The sequence below is a fragment of the Strix uralensis genome, chromosome 4, assembly GCF_047716275.1.
Source record: "Strix uralensis isolate ZFMK-TIS-50842 chromosome 4, bStrUra1, whole genome shotgun sequence".
NCBI classification, from domain to species: Eukaryota; Metazoa; Chordata; class Aves; order Strigiformes; family Strigidae; genus Strix; species Strix uralensis.
Genome location: NC_133975.1, coordinates 13,914,462 through 13,936,926, shown reverse-complemented (window position 1 = coordinate 13,936,926; position 22,465 = coordinate 13,914,462). Strand labels below are relative to the sequence as shown.

At 39.7% G+C, this 22,465-nt stretch overlaps 1 protein-coding gene across 3 annotated transcripts in view; it reads left to right on the top strand.

Moving 5' to 3' along the window:
- The first annotated feature begins 15,622 nt into the window (after window positions 1-15,622).
- WFS1 (wolframin ER transmembrane glycoprotein) overlaps window positions 15,623-22,465 on the top strand; it is a 36,066-nt gene continuing 29,223 nt past the window's right edge. The window contains exons 1-3 of one of the 3 annotated variants that reach the window (XM_074865702.1): window positions 15,628-15,768; window positions 16,169-16,305; window positions 17,866-18,063. In XM_074865702.1, the coding sequence (XP_074721803.1) occupies window positions 17,871-18,063 (193 nt within the window). In that variant the 5' untranslated portion in view covers window positions 15,628-15,768; window positions 16,169-16,305; window positions 17,866-17,870. Of the gene's footprint in view, window positions 15,769-15,819; window positions 16,306-17,865; window positions 18,064-22,465 lie in introns of those variants that run through there. The other 2 variants (XM_074865703.1, XM_074865701.1) reach the window with 2 other exon arrangements.

Below are 22,465 nucleotides of genomic sequence, written 5' to 3'. Positions count from 1 at the left end.
CCTGTGCCCCAAGAGTTTCTTGAACATTTGTTTCTTCTTCCCACTCTGCTATCGAAAGTTTTATCTTAAAACCAGATGTCATCTTGAACATGTGTAAACATTAGATCTCTGATTGTATGAAGATTAATTAATGCAATAATTCACATATGCATTTCAAGAAAAGCACAAAAAAAAAAGACAAAGGTATTGCTGGCTTTTAAATTGCTAACTGTGAATATTGTCAACCATTGTGTTAGCTAAGCAATGTTTTGAGCAAGCAAAACATTATGCTGATCAGATATCCAAATTTGGCTCTTACTAAAATAAGCAAGATTCTGGCTGATCAGTGGTCTCAGCTGTGTCCAGCAGAAAAACCTTTTTAGGTTAACTTAGTGAGACTAACAGAGGTAGCAAATAATAAAGGGATATTCTAAATAACATGCCTTTTAAAAGTGATCTATTGCAAAATTCAAATGGAATTGAACACGTATCAACATTCTGAAGCTTCTCAAATCTTCTTTAAAAGTAGAGCAGTTCACAAAGTGAATAGCCTTTGTGGTAGACTGAGAAACTATTTACATTTTAAGAATAAAGGAATGTTCATAAAAATCTCAGACCTGGATGAAACTTTGATAGATTATCTGAACTATCTTGTTCTCCAAGGCATTATTCCTAATACCTGGATATTCCTTATAGAAATTTGTATTGCCTCCTCTTAAAAAAATGCTCTGATGATGGTTGTACAGATGGTCTGTTTCACTGTTCTTGTAAAGTTTTAATGTCTAACCTGAATCTCCCTTGCTGAAAATTTTTACCACCTGTTCTATCCCCCTTGAGCACTAAAAGCATTCTCTTTGCAGAAGATTTTGCATATTTTGAAGTATCTTCTTTGTTAAGGCTGTAAGACTAATTTTTCCACCTTTTTCCTAAATTCCATCTAAGTTTTTCATTACTCACTTCTCTCCTCTAGACTTTATCCATGTGATTTGCCTCTTTCCAAAGTGTGGACCTGGGTTTTGAAGTGTGGCAGCTGTGGCCTTACAATCCTGAGTAGTGAAAGGATTACCTTCTCTATGCCTTACATGCCATGATGGCATTTCCCTTTATCTGAAATAGAATGACATTCTTGATTTATCATTTTTTTAATCTAATGTAATCCCCGATGTACTGCTACCCAGCCAGTTATTCTTCATCCTGTGCTGGCTTCTTGATCCATCCTGTTATTGACCTATCCTAGATCATAGATTAGCTGTATAAAATATAACATCCTGTATTTGTTCTTATTAAACTCTATCTTGTATTTTTTTACAATCTATTGGAATCATCGTAATGGTAAAATAAGTGAAGAACTGTAGCAGATTGTCTTTGAAAGTGAGGAGTCATTTTGTTTAATCTTTCCTGGGTGAATTCCAGCAGAGAAGTGGATCCTGCATTAGGATGGGGAGAGAAGTAGTGAAGTACTGGGTTTTAATCTGTTCCAGTCCTGTGTTTTTGTAATCATATAGTGATTTTTTCAGTAGTTTGCAGTTAACAAATTCAGCAGGACACTAACTGTCTGAAGACAATCCTCAGTAGTGAGTTGTGCAAAATGTTGTATTTTGTTTGTTTTAAGCTATGTTGATAAATTCCTTTGAGGAAGCTAGGTTATCTCCTTCAATGAAAAGTACATCTGAATTCTGGATTCAGTACAGAATATAAAGGTATCTCGACTAATATACTGAGGAAAACCACGGAAATGCAAACAGGGAACTGCAGCTTCTGTCATATGTTGAAAATGTGCTAGCATTTCTTTTCTTTATATGAAAGTCAGAATTACGTGATTTATTTGTTCATTAGAAGCAGTATTTCTAGGAAGCGTATCTCAGAAGTGTATTTCTTGCTATACCTGTGACTGATGCTAGTGCATTATAACTGCATTTTAGCAGTGGAAAGTAATAGATGACACATGTTAAAAGCCAGATAGCTGATATTACCTTGATGGGTTTTCATAAGCATTTGCTTAAATATACATGGATCTAAGATAAAGGATATTAGGAATACAAAGGTAAGAGGTCCAGTATTAGGAGAGACCACACTTATACTTGCCTTTGCAACCTACTCCTGCCCTTTTAGGTATATTTGCTGTGGTTTTTGCCCTTACTTGCATCCTGATTTTTTTGTCTTTGGAGTTTTTATCTTATTAAGCTCTTTGTGAAAGAATCACTGTTCTGTATAGCTGTTTGGTTTGGGGTTTTTTTTTTGGGGGGGGGGGGGCAGGAGGTACAAAAATTTAAAGTCACTACTGCAGGTTTTGATGTTAAATTCTGTATTCTTAGTATGAACAATTTAAATGGGGACAGATGTAAGTATGAGTAATTACTTAACTAAAAACATCAGGCTAACTTTTAGATGGGTTTTTACTAATGTTTAATATCTTACAAATTTTGTAATGGTTTGTAATATGTGGAGTGTTTGTGTGTCCACAAGCTTGGATGGCCTTTTCTCCAAGTCTATAACTTTGCCTAATAAGCAATAGTAACTTTCTCTAAATCTTTGCCTTGTTTAACAATTCATAAGGTCCTTCAGAAGGGCAGTTAAGTAGCTCTTGCAGATAGAGAAACAGAGCTATAGAAAACGGCAAATGTGAGGCCTGAGGCAAGGCAGAAATTCAGTCCTGAAACCAGTCTCTCCCAAGGAACTCAGTGCCTTTTCATGTATGAGATGCAGTTAATGTGGTTTACTGAGCTCGTTGCTCTGTCCAGCTTAAAGGGAATATGGATTTCCTGGCTGCTCTTCTTTATTGTGATAGATTCATTTTTCACTTGCACTGTTCTCAGTTTATATGTCTCAGCTATAAATCTGCACCATGCATTCAGGTAACTGTCAGGGTTTCCTGCATCCTTGAGGAAGCATTACATTAAACGTGCCTGAAAACTGTATGTCTTCTGATGACCCACCTTGTGTTCTTAGCTGATTCCAACCCTAGTTAGAGTGTGTTTGTGTTCAGTTTAGAGGTCTTACATGCAATTCTTGGTAGATAAGACAACCCTGATCCTCTCATTATGACGAACGAGACATTACTACAGAACAAAGCTGCTCAGACTGAAATTCTCAAGTAACTCCCTTAAATATTGACATGGGGAACTCCAAAGAGAAAACAGGGGATGAATGGTTATCTCTAGAAACAAAATTCCTTTATAAAGAGCTATGGGGGCTAGAAGTTAAACATAGCTTGTTTTCTTTCATCCTCTGAGTGTTAGAGGATGGCAAGTAAGAGGACAAAGGTGTCCTGTGTATACACGTCTATGAAATGGACTTGCAGTAGCAATGAGTTACCGAGCATATGCACCTGTATTAAATGCATTTGCAGAATCCCATCACATAAAAAAATCCTTCTTCTCTGTGGAATCATGATTTGCTGAAAGTCTTAAAAGTAGTCTCTCTGTAACCCTTGGTGGCAATTTTCCCCTTTCAGCAAATAATGGGTCTGAATTACTTGTTATTTAGCGGATACTAGCTTCCAGCTTTACTAAATACTTTTGGTCTTCACCATTCTGTATTTTTTCAGCTAAGCAGGGGAATGAAACAATGACCTATTTTGTTAGACACATAAATGGTGGTATTTTGGTGGGGTTTTTTTCAGTTCTCTTCGTAGTGAAAGAGCACCTTATAGGAAAGCAGTACTTTACAGAACTTCTCTGATAACATTTAAGTGATTTTTTTTTACCTTATGCAGACTAAGAAACCTAACTTGGCAGTGCATTTCATGCAATCACATACACTGTATCTATCCTGTAGATTACATCTATCATGTACATCAAGTAGTTAGCATTTAGATCCCATTGCTTTCAGTAGAATCAATGAATATTCACCAGCTGAATTCAGTAACTGAAAACAAGAGCTGAGAAACTTCCAGGGGGAACCTACTGGGTTTCAGTTTGTGCCCATTGCCTCTTGGACACAACTGAGAACCCACAACTGGGTTCGTTACATCCTTCCATCATATTTATAAACATTGATAAAGATGCCCCTGAACCTGCTTTTCTCCAGACTAAACAGCTCCAGCTCTCTCAGCCTCTCCTCATATGAGAGGTGCTCTGGTCCCATTTTTGTGGCCATTCACTGGAGAGCCTAGTCAGACACAGCACTCCAGATATGGCCTCACCAGTGCTGAGTAGAGGGGAAGGATCACCTCCCTCTACCTGCTGGCAATGCTCCTCCTAATGCAGCCCAGGATATCACTAACCTTCACTGCCACAGTGGCGTGTTGCTGACTCATAGTCTTGCTGTCTAGCACAGCCCCAGGCCTTATTCTGCAAAGATGCTTTTCAACTGGCTGACCCCCAGACTGTACTGTTAGTGTGCGTTATTGGCCTGCAGCCTGTACTGTTTAGTGAGGTTATTCCTCCCCAAGTGCAAGATTTGACTCCTCTTTTGTAACACTTGAGTTTTTAAGCCTTGCTTATTATTACAATAATTTCTTGTAATGCTGGCATTTTTATAAATATGTCTAGGTACACTGACATGGCTCATTTAAAACATACAGATTTATTTCTGTTTGGTGTTAAAAGAACCCATGTTATTACAATACTGGTTCTTCTCCATCACTTCTGGATACATATAAAATCTTCAGTGTTGGTCTTTATCTCTTCAAAGCCAGAAAATTGTAACTGTATGAGTAGAAATTTAACAAAGACATGATTAAAGGAAGGATTTTAAAAATTGACACACTTCAAGAAAAGAGAAATAAAATGGTAATGCATGCCTTTTCTAGATTCCAGGCTTCCTAAATGTAGGTAAGTGTATTTGCAGGTGGTTTTTACATCTTTGGAGTGTGGGCTATCAAACCTGCTGTGTAACTTTCTATTCCAATGCTGAATCTATCTGGAAAGTATGATTATAAAGCTTTTGGACATGCATATTAAAAACTATGTAAAAGGCAAATGATTGCTTATAAAACAGAATGTGTAATCATGAATCTTTTTAACTGTAGAGAGGAATTTGTAAGTGTGAAGATGCATTTGGTGCATTAACTCAGTATATTAGAAATAGGTTCACTGAACATAGCACCCCTAATTGAGAGGGAAAGAAAACAAAGGATTAGAAGATGGATAATAACATGGAAGGGTATGGATTAAAGAGCATCTGTAGTACAGATCTAGGGAAGCTCACTAATTCAATAGGCAATAGCTCTTTCTGTATCTTCAGTGGCAATCAGAAGCCTTGAAGTCCTGTGCTAGAACAGGAACATCCATGCCCAGATCTCTGGCCTGGAAAATTTAAAATCACAAAAAACTTACTTTCTGTGTTTAGCCTTTGAGGCAATTTTAAAGAGCTTTCTGAGGATTGAAAGAAACATTCTCTGGAAAATATTATTCAGGGGAACACATTTTTCAAGAACAATTAAATATATTAATTTCTTAGGAATTAGAGTAAAATACTTCCTGTCCCACAGCTAGCAGATCTACAGAACACCCTGTGGCTGCAGAATTATTCTGCTGATGCTGTGCTTCACATGAAAATGCAGAAACTATTTCTTCTTCAGTCCTCATACAAGACTGCTACACAAAATTGGACTGTATGGATGTCTTATTGATAGTTAGCTGGTATACCATGGTTGTGCAGTACCCTCTTCATTTCATGTTGTGGAACATCATCCAGTTATGTCAACCTTGGCTCTGGCATAGGTAGTCATAGCTAAATTTAATGGCAAAAGTAGGCCTGTAATGATTTATTTTACTCACAGATCAATCTTTGCTGTTCTGAACCTCAAATTTTTGCTATTGTTTTCATGTTGATCTTAATGATTCTGTGTTTACACATTTAAGTCAATAACGAATGAAAAATTGAAGTCCCTTTTCCTGTAACTTCTGCTAACATTACCCAGAATTCACTGTTGCTCTGAAGAAGTTACCCAGTTACCGATGTAACACTTTTAATAGAAACAAAGGACTAATAATGGTTTTTTGCATTCACTGGACTGTTTGTTTTCAAATTTGAATGACTGTGAAAAAATCAAATTAGGAGCCAACAATTAAAATATTATTAATTTTCTTGTACCGTCATCTATCTCCTCAAGCTAAGCAATATTTATTCCGTTTTAGAAAACATTTTGAGCTGGAATCAGATTTTGTGGTTCTTAAGCTATTTAGAAATTCTTTTTAAAGAGTCTGAAAATTCAGACATGATTCTTGTGCTCTTTCCATTTCATCTGCAAATACTGAATGATGATGTCATTTTTTCTGTGACAAATCTCCTCTTTCATTATTATTAAATCATATTTAAGATACAAAAGCTTTTAATACCTTTTAAGACTTCTGAGAGCCTTCCTGTGAATTAATGTCAGGCTGTTCAGAACAAGGAGAAAAGATTCTTGAGGTCATTTAAAAGACTTCACATATCTAACATAAGCTTGTGTCTGTTTAAAGTATCAGAAATCTTCTCTCGGGCTGAATGGTTTTTCAAAGACCAGTTGTTCAGGACTGTGATCTTAAATAGCGCATGTCCATTGAGGTGATTTCTTTTTCCTGCTATCATAATTGGAACCAAGACGCAGTCTGTAGTGAATCAGCTATGATTTACCTCACCAAATCTACAGTTTTCTTTCTTTAGGGGCTATTAAATTTTCAAGCAGCTATCAAATATTTTCCTAACTAAAAAATTTCAAGAAGCTTTGTTCTGAAACAATAAAACACAGACATCATTCTTACAAGTGGGCACTCCATGCCAATCCTTCCTGCAGGCTTCTCTCTCTGGATTTCTCATCCCACCAAATATTGCTTGATCAGCAGCAACTTATTTTAATCAAGAAGTACCATTTCTATAGAAATCAAGTAATTTTAGAAATATTCATAGCTCTTAGTTCCTTTCAACTCCCAACTGTTAAAACCGTTGTTATCTGAGCCTGAAACTATTGCTGAATCCTTGTTTTCTTTACACAGCCCTAACTTAAGCCAGCTCAACACATTAATAGTGGAAAACCTTAATACCTTGACAAGGCCAGGACATGTAGCATTCATACAGAGCAGGATGCATAGCCAGACAGGGGTGCACTGCCATCTTGAATATGCCACCTCTCAGGTTCCAGAATGTTTTGCAGATGTATGACAGTATTTATCTCTTTCCCAACATCTTCCAATATTTTTCATCTTCCAATTTACGAAATTTTATGCATGTACACCTATATGTGAGGGAACAGGAAAAATGATTTTACTTCTGTAGGATTTGTGGAAATTATTAAATGATGGGTATATTGCTGGAACATAAAGAGTTCCACTGACTGAAAATGTACAAAAGAACTGCTTGTGAAGTATACAAAATTACCTCAGTTCTTAAAAATGACTGTAGGTTGTATTGTATGAGCAGAAACAGGCATTTGTTCTAAACCATTTCCTCTGTGTAAGAAAGTTTGTAGTGTTTGTTTCCTTCTCCTTCCTTAGGACTTTCTACTTGACTGGTTAGATGATGTCCTCTTCATTGCTTGTGAAGACCATTTTGGGCACTTACATCTTCTCACATATTATCATAGGGAACTCAAGAAAATAACTGAGCACATTGCATGCTTGTGTGTGACAAGACACTGAAGAGTCAGACAACTATTGTGCAACTAGTTTTAAGATACCACAACTGTTACATCTTTTGGTTTCCTCAGACATGCCCTCTTCTTCTTCCTGGAAACTTTTCTAGGACAAATTTGAGGTTTTTTCTCACTGGTCGAGGACTTTATGCATGCTGTCAGACCAGTAACTGGACTGCAGTAAATCTGGAAACCCTGAGTATGTGGAACTCATACCGCTGGTCTAAGCAGGTGCACAGCTCTGCAGGTAGAGCATGTTTGTAATGTGTCGTTCAAAGATTGCTGACCACATGCAGAGCACCTGGAAAGTGAGTGCACAGCAAGTCCACCACTTCTGGCAAACATGTGCAGATATTTTCTGCTCCAGAAATACACGATAGGAACATAGCAGTTGTACAGCACTTACAGAAATACATCTAGATTAAGTTTAAAAAGAGCATTAATTTGTAGCTGAAGGTGTGAATTTGATAGTTTAAATTTGACCTAAAATTGTAAGACCTCTGTGAGATTTAAGCTCCCACTAGTAAATTAGTATTTCAGTCTGCTCTCTGCAGTTTCATCACAAGGCAAATTTAAACCATTTCAGTTTCTCAGGAACCAAGTGGAATATGTTACTTGTATTTATATTGAAATAGATGTTAAGAACCTAACAATGGATATTGTCTAGCATGCTGCAGTCTGTTCCCAGTTACAAGTAACTTTTCATAAGTGCTTGTACCTTCAGAGTTCAGGAAAATAATTTTCTATCATCACCTTCTCGTTATTATAAATCACAATTTTTTCCTTCTAATTAGTACACAACATACATTTCTACCATCTAAAATGTAGCAAATGCTTTAAAGAATGAAGAGTGTTATTGCCACCTGGTGGGAGCCTTGTGTGCATAATCTACTAGTTACAGACACGATTGTGAAGATGTTGAAACAGCTCGAACTGACCAACACCATCCTGCAAGAATACAGACTAACTACATTTGGCATCATAAAAATAATTAGGTGATGGCATTTGCTATGACGAAACAGCATTATTAAAGAGCTGCAACCTGTCCCTACACACCTTTTAATGTCAGGTAATGTCACTGTTAAAGTTAATAACTTCCACTGCTTTTGATGTTAATCACTGGATTGGAGTAGTGACATGTATAAATAAAATCTGAACAAGCACAGTGAAATATATAGTAGAAAAATTGTATGTAAAAGGTTTTGGGAAGATAAGAGCCTAATGAAGAAAGAACAGATGTTTATAGCTGCATTTCAAATTGACTGAACCCATTCTCTCTATTATTTTATGTAACTGACAATGAATAATGTGAACTTTGCAGGTAATAATTCTGAAATTCTCTATTTAATGATTCATTAACACTTCACTTTCTTTTCACATTTCTGTCAATGTGCTTGTATTCAAAGCTTTGAAATAAGTGGCCAGTTTTTTAGGCAGGAAACAGTGAGATTTGGAGATAGCAATATTGACATAAATATGATTTGAAAGTTTAATGACTAATACGACTCTAAGAAGGCTTCCTGACTAAAACACTGAAAGCAACAATATGGCAGAATTTGATCTGACATGTATAGGACTAATAGCATATATTTCTTGTCAGAAATTTAATTTTCAATGTGACAGTTCTGCACATTTTTAAAACCTTAATTAAATTCTGCACAATCTCTATTACAGAATCATTTACATTAAACCTGCCTGAAACTGAGATGTAGCAACTCAGTTTTTCAGTCAGCAATTCATACGTAATGTTTTGTGGATGGAGAACAACATGTTTATGGTTGCTGCTGTATAGCAGATGGAATTCTGAAAAGGACGGAAAGTAGTTTATAGAATAATTTTTGTAGTATCCTTTGTAAACTACTAACGCTTTGCATTTCAAGTCATGTGAACTTGTCTGTTTGACAAAGGAATGGTTCTCTTCGTCCAAAGTGAGCCAGAGATTATTTCCTCCTGAAATGTAGGAAGATGCTCATAACTTTAATTCTTAATAGTCAGGGATTAAATTACCTAATTCCAGATCTAAATTCCCTTTAACTGTCAAATTCCAGATTTAACAGTGCCAACCATCAGGAATATTCCTTGCTAACTTACTTTCTATAATGATCTGCTCTACTTTCTTCCTTTCTTGTGCAATTTGGGACAAACAGAACAGGAAAATCTCTGCTTTAGAGTTTTTTTCTTTCCTAATTCATTCAAATTGTTCTGCAAAAGAGAGGGGGGAAATGGTTATTCCAATATACTTTGGTAAAGAAAATGTATGTAATATATTGAGGTTAATTCATAACTATATTGAGGTCAGGGTTTGGAGAATCTCTACATTTTACAGTAGTCCTTGTAGAATTCTTGCATCACTGCCTTCTGCTTTGTATGTCTCATACAAAGTCCAGTACAAACCTGTACTTCAGAGATTAAAAGCAATCTCTTGCACTTGGGAATTCTGGAAATCACCTCAATCAGACATGGGTTTTTTGATAAAAAACTAAACAAAATTACACACAAATCATGAAAGATCTTAAAATTCTTTGTTTAATATGGCTGAATGAATGTGGGGGTTTTTGTTTTACAGTTTCCTGTTCATGTTTTGCATGCTTGTTTAATCCGTAAAGCAGTCTGTCATATAGTCAGATGGTACACGTGTCTCCTTAAACAGTATGAACTCATCCAATGTTCTACATGCACCAATTTGGATTGCACTAAATTGTTTCATTCACTCACACTAGAGGTCACTGCAAGCAAAAGATTATGCTCGACTTGCAAAGGAAAGAAGACTAATGGATCAATTTACAGGACGAAATTTGTGGCATACTTTCCGATTTGAAAGGTTGATGCAAACTCATGTGTTAAATACGTTCTTTGAAGGGCACCATGGTACTTCTTAATGCAACCTCATTTACTTAAAAACTAATTACAAATGGTAGAGTAAGAAGTTACTCCTAGCAAGAAATCCTCGTTGCTTAAATCCAGTTTAATTTTAGACCAGATTTAATCTCTGGCAACACCAAACTGATTCAAGATAAGAGTTCCAGACTTCGTTGATACTTGTTGCTCCTTTTTCATGTCTAAACATCTGAGGTAATGTTCCTTCCCTCTAGGAAAACTGCCCTCTTTTCTCTAGACTGTAGCAAAACAAGTACAACTCTGATTCAGGTGCAACTTCAGGCGTTAAAATAGCCAAATCCCATTTAGATTGGGGATTAGCAATTAAAGCAGTAGCTGTCTCAGAGTGGGGTTGTGAAAAGAACAAATCAAGAACATTCAGAGAAGTGAAAGAGGTGCACACTCCCCTTTACTCCAGGGAGTGCATCCTGCCCAGGACTTACCTCCTGATAGCTGCCGTGACAGACCTTTGCAGCTTTACTTGTCACCTGCATGAATATGGCTGTACCTGTGCCCATTTTTAAAATCTTTTCCTTTTTCACAGTGATTAGAAAAGATAGCTGAGAAATAAGTGCAAAACTGAACAACCAATGCCACATGTCACCTATAGCGTAGGTATTCATGTAAAGGAAAATGTTGACCCTTTCCTCACAGCTGAGAGAGCCAATGGGAGAATGACAGTGTTTCTTTTTTATATGAAGCAATGATGATTAATACTACTTGTGTGCTGCTGTCCAAAGAGTATTTGGCATAAGGACAGGGGAATGAAGAGAGGTTAAATGAGCAGTGGACGGGGAAAGATGCTCACATTACCCTACATACTTCAGGGCATGAAAACAGGTACTTACGCAAAAGCTACTCCAACCCTGAGGTGACAGGGGCATATTTAACATGCAGATCTGGGAAGAAGAGTCTTCATCGCAATCTTCACAAAACTCCTCAATTCCTATTTTTACCTGCTTTTTGTGCCCACTTTCTTTTGTTTTTTCTTTCTGTTTCCTCCCACCCTTGCTTCTTATTAATTCTTTCTCCATCCCAAATGGCACTAACATCTTAATTGCTGACATCATATTGTTGATTCTCCAAATTCTATGTCTATTGTCTCGGTATGCTTCATGTATTATGCTCTTTCTGACAGAAAATACCTGATGCTTTAGATTTACACACTGCCTTCAAAAAAATTTTTTAAAAAATCTGTTTTCAGCTTGGTCCTTAGTCTAATGAAACAATAGCACCCAGCTGCTCATGAGGTATGCTGAAGCTTTTACTGCACTAATTTTATGCTGATGTAATGCTTCCATCAATTAAATTATACTGTTAAAATGGGTGTAACAGAGTAAACAACACAACCTATTATTTTGAAATAACAGCTGTTCTCTTAATTGGTAAGGTGAGGCAAAAAGCCCCATCTTTGAGATGCCTTTTAGCACAGGTAGCATCACTCAGATTTCTATAAGGTACTTCCTTTCATAACTACTGAAGATGCACATGGCATTTCTCTATGATTTTTTTCAGCTCTTCTTACTCTTACAACAAGACCACTGCGGACAATATTTTTGCTAGGATTAACATATTCCAGAAACACCCAGAGTAATTACATCAATTCTGTTTCTGAGTGTACCATGGACTAAAGAAATGGACTCTTATTTAGAGGTGTTGTGACAAACATCCAGAGTTGAAGGCTTTTCATTGGAATGATTCATACTTCATGCAAGTCTGTTTTCTTGGATGATCACTGCTTTCTCTCTGCATTTTAGGGACAGTTTGATTAAAGTGTTTCCTCTTTTCCTCCAGCTTTTTCATTCTTTCATACAAGAATCTACTTGTATGCCAACAATGCTACAAATGTGATTTCATTTCAGTAATATGATAGGTAAATCAATTTGAATTGATTGACTTAATAACAAAATGTTGTATTTAAATATTGCTTAGCATGATCTTGCTGTTACAAATTAAATTTTCTGAGACAGACTTTTCTTAAACATTTCAATACTACATGCATGCCTAGATGCTGAAATACAAATTTCACAACAGAATGTGAAAATGTCAGTTTGTACCACATGCAGTTTAAAGTGGTGACATATGAGTTACTTAGATCATTAGATGTCCCTGCTCAAGTATATTTCTAGAACTTATTGTTGATTATATGGAAAAGCAGTTAATTTCAGACCCTATCTCAGTACTGCACCTCTGATGTTCAGGCAATCACTCCTACTATATTTTATCATCTCTTGAGTAAACAGTGTTTACAGAAATCAGCTAAAGTCAAAAAAGTCACTCTGTAAACTTACAAATATTTGTAAAAGGATTATTGATTCTCTAACACAAAAAGAAACTGGCTGAACTGCAACCTTTTTATTTTGTTCTTGTTGCAATACGTTTTTTAATCTGAGCTTACAGGAACCTCATGCAGTTAAACAAGGGGATGTGTGAGGTCCTGCACGTGGGGACGAAGAACCCCAGGCACCCATATATGCTGGGGGTCACCCAGCTGAAAAGCAGCTTGGCAGGAAAGGATCTGAGGGTCCTGATAAACACCAAGTTGCACATGAGCCAGCAATGTGCCCTTGTTGCAAAGGATAATTGGTATCCTGGGCTGCATTAGAAGTATTGCCAGCAGGTGGAGGTGATCCTTCCCCTCTACTCAGCACTGGTGAGGCCACACCTCCAGTACAAGAGACATGGACAGACTGGAGAGAGTCCAATAAAGGGCCACAAAGATGATGAAGGGAGTGGAACATCTCTCTCTATGAGGAAGGCTGAGAGAGCTGGGACTGTTCAGCCTGGAGAAGGCTCAGGGGGATCTTACCAATGTATGTAAATACCTGAAGGATGGAATCAGGCTGGCTTCAGTGGTGCCCAGTGACAGGACCAGAGGCAATGGGCACAAACTGAAATATGGGAGGCTCTGTCTGAACATCAGGAAAAGCTTCTTTACTGCGATGGTGACTGAGCACTGCCAGTTTGACCAGAGAGGTCATGGAGTCTCCATCCTTGGAGATACTCAAAAGCCATCTGGACATGGTCCTGGATAACCAGCTGTAGGTGGCCCTGCACGATAAGGGGGGGTTGGAACAGATGACACCGAGATCCCTTCCAACCTCAACCATTCTATTGATTCTATGAATCATAGTACATAACTGAAAAGGTGTTGCAACAAGTTATTACAGTATTTCCATGTTTATTCTCTGTAGCTGTAACAATTGGCAACTGTGATAATGCCAAATGGGAACTAACCATTTGTGATAAAATGTAAGATAAACTAGTGGAGTTGATAATGGAAGATGCTATCATGTTTGAGCTTGTTTTACTCTCAGTACTGTTATATATGTATGTATACAACATGTACGTGAGTATTTAAGGTGTGTGTGAAAATTCATTTACTGCAAAGGTTTAGTTGGCCTTTTCTTAAGTAAGGACCTGATCAAGTTCAGCCATGGCACTAATGTGCATCTTCAATGTAAGATCAGCCATAAGCAATCATAGAATATATTTTACATTGAGTCTCACTGTTAATTAAGCAGGTTAGTAGTCAGTGTGGCAGTTTCAACCTTGGGCTGAGCTCCCCTGGAATGGCTTATGCCATGTGTGACTGTGCCTTGTGTTGGAAAGGAGCAGGCACAAGCAGCAGGGGAGGCTTTACTTTACACTTCCTTTTTAGTTACTTTTCCAGCTACCGCCCTCATTTCCACCTGTTCCCTAAGCAAGTTACATCCGTTAAGCACACCCACTAAATATCAAATCAATTGTATAGAACAATATCTTGAAGCAAATGTGAATAGCAGGGGGAGCAGATTGCAGCAGAAGTTTGTCATATCTGAGTTAAGTCATACTGTTAGTCTAAAGAAACCACTAAGCAGGTAACACAAGGCAGGCATTGTATGCTCCTGATAAAACCATAAGACAGACTGAAAATTATCTCCTTAAAAATAACTGGTTTTATTCAAATTTTATTTTAATTTGAAGTAAACAGAAACTTAACTTCAAATGTGATGAAACTTATTTTAAGTAAAAGGAAGAATTTTGTTATGACATCCAAGGCAAGGAAATAGTAAGGATGCTGGGAACCACATTTTTGCTTGGGGATTAAAAAAAACAACATGCAGTGACATCAACAAGTAGGATCTAACTAAATTTTAAAAATAAAATATATTGCAGCTCCCCATGATCTGCTGCAGACTTGGAACTTGTGAAAATCAACCTAAGTGAATTACTCACAGGAATGGCTGAAATTTAATCTATTTCAAGTTTGTGAGGTTGTTTTGGTTTTTTAAATTAGAAGCTGTTCACAGTACTGTGTAGGGACCTCAACTTATTTAATGTCAAGTAGCTAAAAAATAAAAAGTACTGTATTATTTCGAAAAAGAAATGTTTACTGCCAATACAACAGCAACACTTGCAGACAAGTTTACAGCTCACTACCAGCCCAGGAGCTTTCCATCTGTGTAGCAGAAGTACAGATGCATGTAGTAGTAACATAGAGGATATTTAGGAATAACTAGTTACTCCGTTACCCTTTCCCCCCTTCACTCCTTTTGCTCTCTACAGAGGAGCACGGCGTTAGGGGAATGCGGCCCCTCTCAGGCTCGGGGGAAGCCGGTTTAGCCCTCCCCGGGTGACAGGACACCGAGCCCTGCCCGCCTCCATGTTCGCTAACGCGAGGCACTTGGGTCGAGCTGCCCCAAGCCCTTCTGTTCCCCAGAAGGACAAGTTAAGGGCCCTGCTTGAGGAGAAGGGCTTCACCCGCACCTCGGACAACTCAGGGCCGATGCCGGGGGAAGCTGTCAGGCACCTCCCCCGACTCTCGATGGCCGCTCCGGGCGGTCCCCCCTCAGCGCTGCCTGCTCGGCGGGGCCCGCGGCCCGGCTCCACCGCTTCCAGGCCGCCCCCACCTCACGGCCCGCCAGAAGCCGCCTCACAGCCGCCGCCCCATCGACCCTCTCCCGAAGGCGGGCACCGCCCCCGCTACCCCGCGCTGCCATTTTGGCGCTACCGACACCGCCCCAGCCACTGCCGTGCACGACGCCCGACCGCCGCCGCCCCGGCAGCACCCGCTACCGTTACCCGCCGGCCGGCCAGCCCACCGCCCCGGCGCGGCCCGCCTCCGTCCCCTCCTCCTCCCGCCGGCCCCGCCCGGCAGCGGCGGAGAGGCCTCCCCGGGGAGCGGCGGGCGGTGAGTGGCGGCGGCGCTGCCCCTCGCGGGGCGGGGCGGGGGCCGCGGCCGGTGGGCGGGCCGGGGCCGCCCCGTAGGGCTGCGGGCTCCCGGCGGGGCCCCACTTGACGCCCAGCCGCCTCTGGAGCCGCAGAGAAACTTACTGCCGGGAGTCCGCGCTGCTGGCTTTGCCCTGCCGGGCTCGGTGAGCGTCTGGGGCGGGGACCCCGGGCAGGACGGCCCGAGCTGCCGGCCTCCCTACCTCCCTTTCCCCCCCCCCCCCCCCCCCCCCCCCCGCCGCCGTGCTCCGGCTGCGCGCCGGAGCTTCCCGGCCTTCCGGGGTGGCAGCCGCCGTCCGGGCGCCCTCCAGCCTCCCGGGGAACGAGGCCGAACAAACTCCGGCTCGCCCGGCCCGGTCCGCCCGCGGGGAGCGGCTGGGCGGCGGTGGCTGCAGAGTCACCGCCGGCAGCGAGGCTCGGCCGGCCAGGCCGGCGTCCCGGGGCGGCGCGGGCCCGCGGGTGGCCCCCGGCTCCTCCTGCAGCGCCCGCTTGGCTTCTAAACAAGGCCGGCCTCCCCCAAAGTTTTACGCTGCCTCCCATTCCCAGACTTTTAGAAGAAATCCTAAAATCAAGTCTAAGGGCTGTCTTCTGCTCGCCCTAAGCCTGCGGTTAGTAAAGTTGGGGGGGCCCTTTGTAGATGACTGTTGGGACGGCAGTATTTTTGCTGGCTACTTAACACCGAGGTAAGTGTTTTCCTGTTCGTCGCACGTGTACTGGAGAGGTGCCTTTGCTGCCCGGGTCCCCTTTCTGGGAGGGGTCCGCCCCGACAGAGTCGCGCAGTGCGGCGCGTCCTCGGCCGCCATCGGCCGGGCAGTGGAGCCTCGGCGTGTCTTAACTCTTCTCCTTTCAAAGCGCTAAGGTCAAGTTTAAGACCAGATGCAAAGTAACTTTTGTGATTGTATAATGGTTAAAAATACTCATGCTAGTTTACTGGGAAGGTATTTTAATCTCTGTGTTTTCCTAGGACTGTCTGAAGGTTGAATGGAACTGTGTTGGTTTATTTATAACTTGATGGAGAAACATAATACAGACATGCATTTACTTAATAAAATATTTTCTGGTTTAGGGAAGCTTAATTTTGGCAAGCAAGTTGTCTAAATTACAAAGAATATGTTTTACAGTGGTAATCTTGCTGGTACTTTTAGCATCCTGTTGTGATTTTAGTGTCCTTTAAGTGGAAGTATTTTTGTATTTGTATTTTGTATTTGGCTATACTACTTCCATCTTTACACATCTTTAGATCTGTATTCTGAATGTACAGAATTAAAAAATAGACTTTGTAGCCAGAGATCTACAATGTTCCTTGTGAATTGCTTAACTTCAGGGAAGTTGCTCTTAAGCAGCAAGAGTTACTATGTGTTTTTACACCTTGGTAGTACCTGCATACCTTGCTCCTTCCTGCTGTGTAAGAGCTGAGCTTTCAGTAAGCACTCTTATGGAAGTTTACTGATCTAAGAAACTTCTTACTGTGGAACAGAAATCCACTCATTATTTAGGAGAGGGCTTACAATGGAAGTTAAAAGGCCTTGTCTTGTAAGGAATTGTAAGACCTTTCCTTCCCTGCCTTAGTATTTTTTTGGTATAAATACTATTTTTTATAAAATTGAACAGTAGTTTAGTAGTAAGTAAAGTCGTATTATTTTGTATCATGTGTATTTCAATTGGAAATGTCTATGAAGAGCATCTTTAGTGATGTCCCTCTCCTCATTTCCAGTGGCAGGGTTCTAAATCTTCTCCTTCTTTGCGTTCTTACCTTTCTTGTCTTTCTCTGTCGCCTGATTAGGTGGTGACTGTGAACCAAGACCATGATATTAAGTGAATTTTTCTATCATTATAGACATGTCAGTACTGTTCTGTAAAAAGTTAGGGGCTAGTCTTTATTTCTTGCATGTGTAAGTAGAACATTAGATTCAGGTAAGTTATTTATATGCAGTATTTACAGGATTGATCATTAATTTTAGTGTTTATCTACACTTGAAAAATCAATTCTTATTAGGACAAAAAGGCAGTCACTATTCTGGCACAATGCTAACATGGTCAGTCTACTCAACAATAGCTGCTCATGCTTGAAATTATTGAAGAATGTATAAATACATCTTGAAGTTGCTATCAGCCTTCTTGCCCTTTTTCTAGGCTTTTTGTTCAACTAATTAAACAAATATATTCAGATTTTAAATTTTTACTCTGGTTTTACATTGTAACCCTATTGTCTGATAATTAATCATTGTTATCTTCTTTTGCAGCTAAAATGAATTCAGATCCTGATCCCCCCTCAAGTCCCTCTCACCCCCAGCTGCATCTTGGAAGGTCCCAGCTAAATGCTGCTGCTGTGAACCATAGTGAGAACAATCAGAAATCTGGACCATCTTCAGGAGATACTGCAACTTTTTCTTCTTCAGTTCCTGGCTACTCCCATAGCAGGGAGAAAGTAGAAAAAAATGGTAAGTATGAAAGCAATTTTTATACAAAATTGACTTATGTTAAACATTGGGAGATTATTGTGTGTATATGTATTCTAAAGAGACACTGTAAAGTATGAAAATAAATTTCTCCAATTTCTTTTAGCCTGTTGTTGTGGAAGATACTTTTCTTCCGCAGCTTACTTTGGGCATATTTTTGAGTTTTCCCATGCAATTTTTCTTATTTGTACAGAGCAACAGGAAAGAAGTTTCTTTGAAAAATTGGCAGGAAGAACTAAATGTAATTTAGCATAATATTAAGGTTTTGATTTAATTTCTTTCATTGGCTAGATCGCATGCTAACTATAGCTTTAATATGAATTCTAATGTGGGTTAATAGATACTACTGTAATGTAGACTGAGGGAATAATAACCTGATATATGAGACCAGACCGACAGAAAGCAAGTTAAGATTAGCAGGCAGATAAGAAGTTGGATTAAGAATCATGATACACTTTGAAAGGCAGAATGATACTTTTCTTCCCTCTCACTGTGAAACCATTGAATTTCAAAGATTGTGAAAACTGATGGGATGAGAAATGTCTCATGCAAACAGTGGAAAGAAAAAATACCTGGCTCTTGCATTCAGCTGCTGAATTCCAGTTTTAAATTCGGTTATCTAACACTTGTGCAAGAAGGTCTGTGTTCAAGGTCTAGCAAAATTACTGCTCTTTAACTTTCTTTAAAACTGGACTTTTGATTCTGAAACTGTTTATGAATGTAAGGGTATGCACATAAACATGAGTCACTCTATTGAAGGTAATAAGGCTATCCAAGAGTTTAAAATTATTAAATGTGTGAATATCTACATGGCACGTATCTGATGCAGCTGAGCTCTGCACATAGTTCAGGCCAATATTGTGGCTGTGTTAGCACATTACCGTTTGCATCTAATTCGAAATTGACTGTTGGAACCTTCTGGGTTCTTTGTTACTAAAAGGCACATTCCAGATGGAGGAGAATTTTTTTTGATACCTGAATTTCTAACATGCCTCATTACCAACTTTGTCATCTCGCCCACTTGTAAAAGAATTCAGAGATGATGGAGGATTGACACTTGTAACATTAATTACATGATTATTAATTTAGGATCAGTGCTAACAGGTATGTTTTCTTCCTTTCTTCATTCTCCAGTTTCTTGGTATGCTTCAACAGGGAAAGAATAGCAACAATATTAGGAATATGGTATGGAGTTATCTTGGGCTTTGTTATAATATGATTTGAAAGAGGAAACCATGGGTTTCTGTTGGTGGTGCCCACGTTCATACAAGATTCTGAAAATGAATACAAACTATCCATCTAGTAGTGTTTTACACGAATTCTGTCAGGTATTCTTCTCTAGCTAATTTGGAGACTTTCCTATTCTGTATAAATATTGGACTTTAAAAATCATATTGAGTTTTGTCTTAGTTCTCTTTATAGGCCTGTGTATTTACTAATGATCCCTATGCAGTTTTGCATTAGAGATGTCTCTGAGCCCCTATAAAAGAGGACTTTCAAGCATTGATGTATTTCTCCATTTCAGTTGTGACTCATTCCTGATGACTTTAAATCTCTTCCCATTATAATCTTCTCAGTGCCTGGTGCCACTGTCATTGCCCTTTCCATTCCCATCTTAATATACGCAAGTATTTAATGCTGCAGAATGAGCTACTGTTGCCATCGTGCCATGCTGGAGTCTCTAACAACCAAGCTTTTAGTGGATATAGATACCAAATGTGTTTGATAAGATCATGTTTCTTCATCTAGTATTTTCTTATATGGTTATTTTAGATTTATGTCATTTGTCATAATACTAACAGTTTCTTGAACTGAAAACTCATTTAAAAGAAAGGAAGCAGAGAATTTTTCTCCCACCCGCAGCAGCATTGGTCATCAGAACTTAAAGCCAGGGATTTTAGCAGGACTTCAGAAAGAAATACAAATAGAGAGAAGTACAAATTCACAGTCATGTATGTGCATGTTGAAACAAAAATGAAAAAAGTGATGTCTCAATCAGAAAATTGGCACTTCAGCGATTTTCAAAATATTTTAACTGACAGAGGAGGTATTCCTTGGCATTACTAGAGCCTTTATCAATAAATAACATTCAAGTTGCTGATAGGTCTAGGAAGAGTGAAGGATCTGGTCCCTTAGCCATGGCTTGTTGTGGTCTGGTTGTATGAAAGGACATACGCACTAGACCAGATGTTTTGGGAAGGGCTGTGGCGACTTCTTTCTTAGAAGGTTAAGAAGTCAGTTACTTTGGATAGTCACTGTGTCACTATGATGATGACTAAGTCTGAATGACATAAAAGAGGACAGAAAAGACCAGCACATTGCTGTACAGAAAACTTTCTCAATAAATATTATTAAATATGTAGAACACTATTCTTTATTGGTGACTTAAATATCTTGCACAGAGTTCTACAAACTTATATTTGTAATAGAAGTATTTTAATTTTTAATAAAACAGCTGTTATTTCTGTCGGAGAAGGAGAGATGTACAACATCCATCTCAAATACTATCTTGAAAGGCAGGTCTTCCTCAAGCCTGTCTACCATATGCCCTTCCCACAAAGAAGGTTACTGCTGTCCTGGGCTGCATTAGGCAAAGCATTACCAGGAGGTGGAGGGAGGTGATCCTTCCCCTCTACTCAGCACCAGTGAGGCCACACCTGGAACTCCCCAGTACGAGGGAGACATAGACAAACTAGAGAGAGTCTAACAGAGGACCACTAAGATGATGAAGGGACTGGAATATTTATCCTATGAGGAAAGGCTGAGAGCTGCATCTGTTCAGCCTGGAGGAGAAAAGGCTCACGGGGATCTTATCAATGTCTGTAAATATCTGAAGGGAGGGTGCAAAGAGGATGGAGCCATCCTGTTTCCAGTGGTGCCCAGTGACAGGACCAGAGACAGCACAAACTGGAACAGAGGAGATTCCCTCTGAACATCAGGAAACACTTTTCTACTGTGAAGGTGACCAAGCACTGACGCAGGTTGCCCAGAGAGGCTGTGGAGTCTCCATCCTTGGAGATACTCAAAAGCCATCTGGACATGGTCCTGGGCAACCAGCTGTGGGTGGCCCTGCATGAGCAGGGGTGTTGGAGCAGATGACTTCCAGAGGTCCCTTCCAACCTCAACCATTCTGTGATTCTTGAAATATTCTTGACAACGTATCTGTATTTCTGATCTGTGCTTTTTCTTCCAGTCTCTACTAATATATGCTGTGTTTAAGTCTATAGCATCAAAATGAATGTGAAGTAATTTATTTCCTGGAAACACCCATCTCCTGCAGCATTATCCATATCTTGCAGCATCATTCAGCAAATTAATGAATGCCCTGGCTCTGACTCAGTAAAGCACTTAAACATACACACATCCTCAGCTGCACAGGTACTTCATTTAGATTGAAGTCCTATACTGTAGTTTTTTTCTGAGCAATTTTTCAGTCTATCTTCTGCTAATGTATCATTAGGTAGTGTGTGTCTTATTCCTTGTATAATTCATTTCACAAAGGGAGGTAACAGTGCTTTGAGAATTTGTTGTGCAAATCAAATCTGGATTTAATGAAAAAAGCAATATTCAGTTGTTGAGCTTGAGATGATTTGTAGATACTGGTTTTGTGGCTTTAAAAAAGAACAGGAGGGTATTCCTATTTCTACCCAAAGCTGCTGCATTCTCAAGAATACTTCTGCCTATATAAGTTTTTGGGGTTTGTGTGTGTTTTAGGAATGGAATAAATATCAATATGTCAACTCATATTAAAAAATAAATTAAAAAATTTTAAAAATTGTTACTCTTTCAAGGATGTTCCTGGACAGGAAGCTTATTCATGAGCAAAGCATATACACTACTAATTAGGGCTTCTGAAATTTCAAAACCATTGAGTCATCAGTATTCATGTAAGCAAATTACAGCAGAGTTGCCAGTTGCTTAAATAAAAAACTTCTGCCATTATTTTAGTAGTCTGTGCCAAGAGGAACATGGTGTATATAGCAAGGAAGACCAGTGGCTGCTTGCTGATGAAGTCTGGTGATGTTTGTTGAAACAGACTAAGACTCAAATGTGGACTGAGAGCAGCCCTGTGGAGAAGGACTTGGGGGTATCAGTGGATGGAAGACTGACTATGAGCCAGCAATGTGCACTTCCAGCCCAGAAAGCCAGCTGTATCCTGGGCTGCATCAAGAGAAGTGTTGCCAGCAGGTCGAGGGAGGGGATTCTTCACCCTCTACTCTGCTCTTGTGAGACCCCACCTGCAGTGCTGTGTCCAGCTCTGGTGCCCCCAACATAAGAAGGACATGGACCTGTTGGAGAGAATCCAGAGGAGGCCATGAAGATAATCAGGGGGCTGGAGCACCTCTCCTATAAGGACAGGCTGAGAGAATTGGGGTTGTTCAGC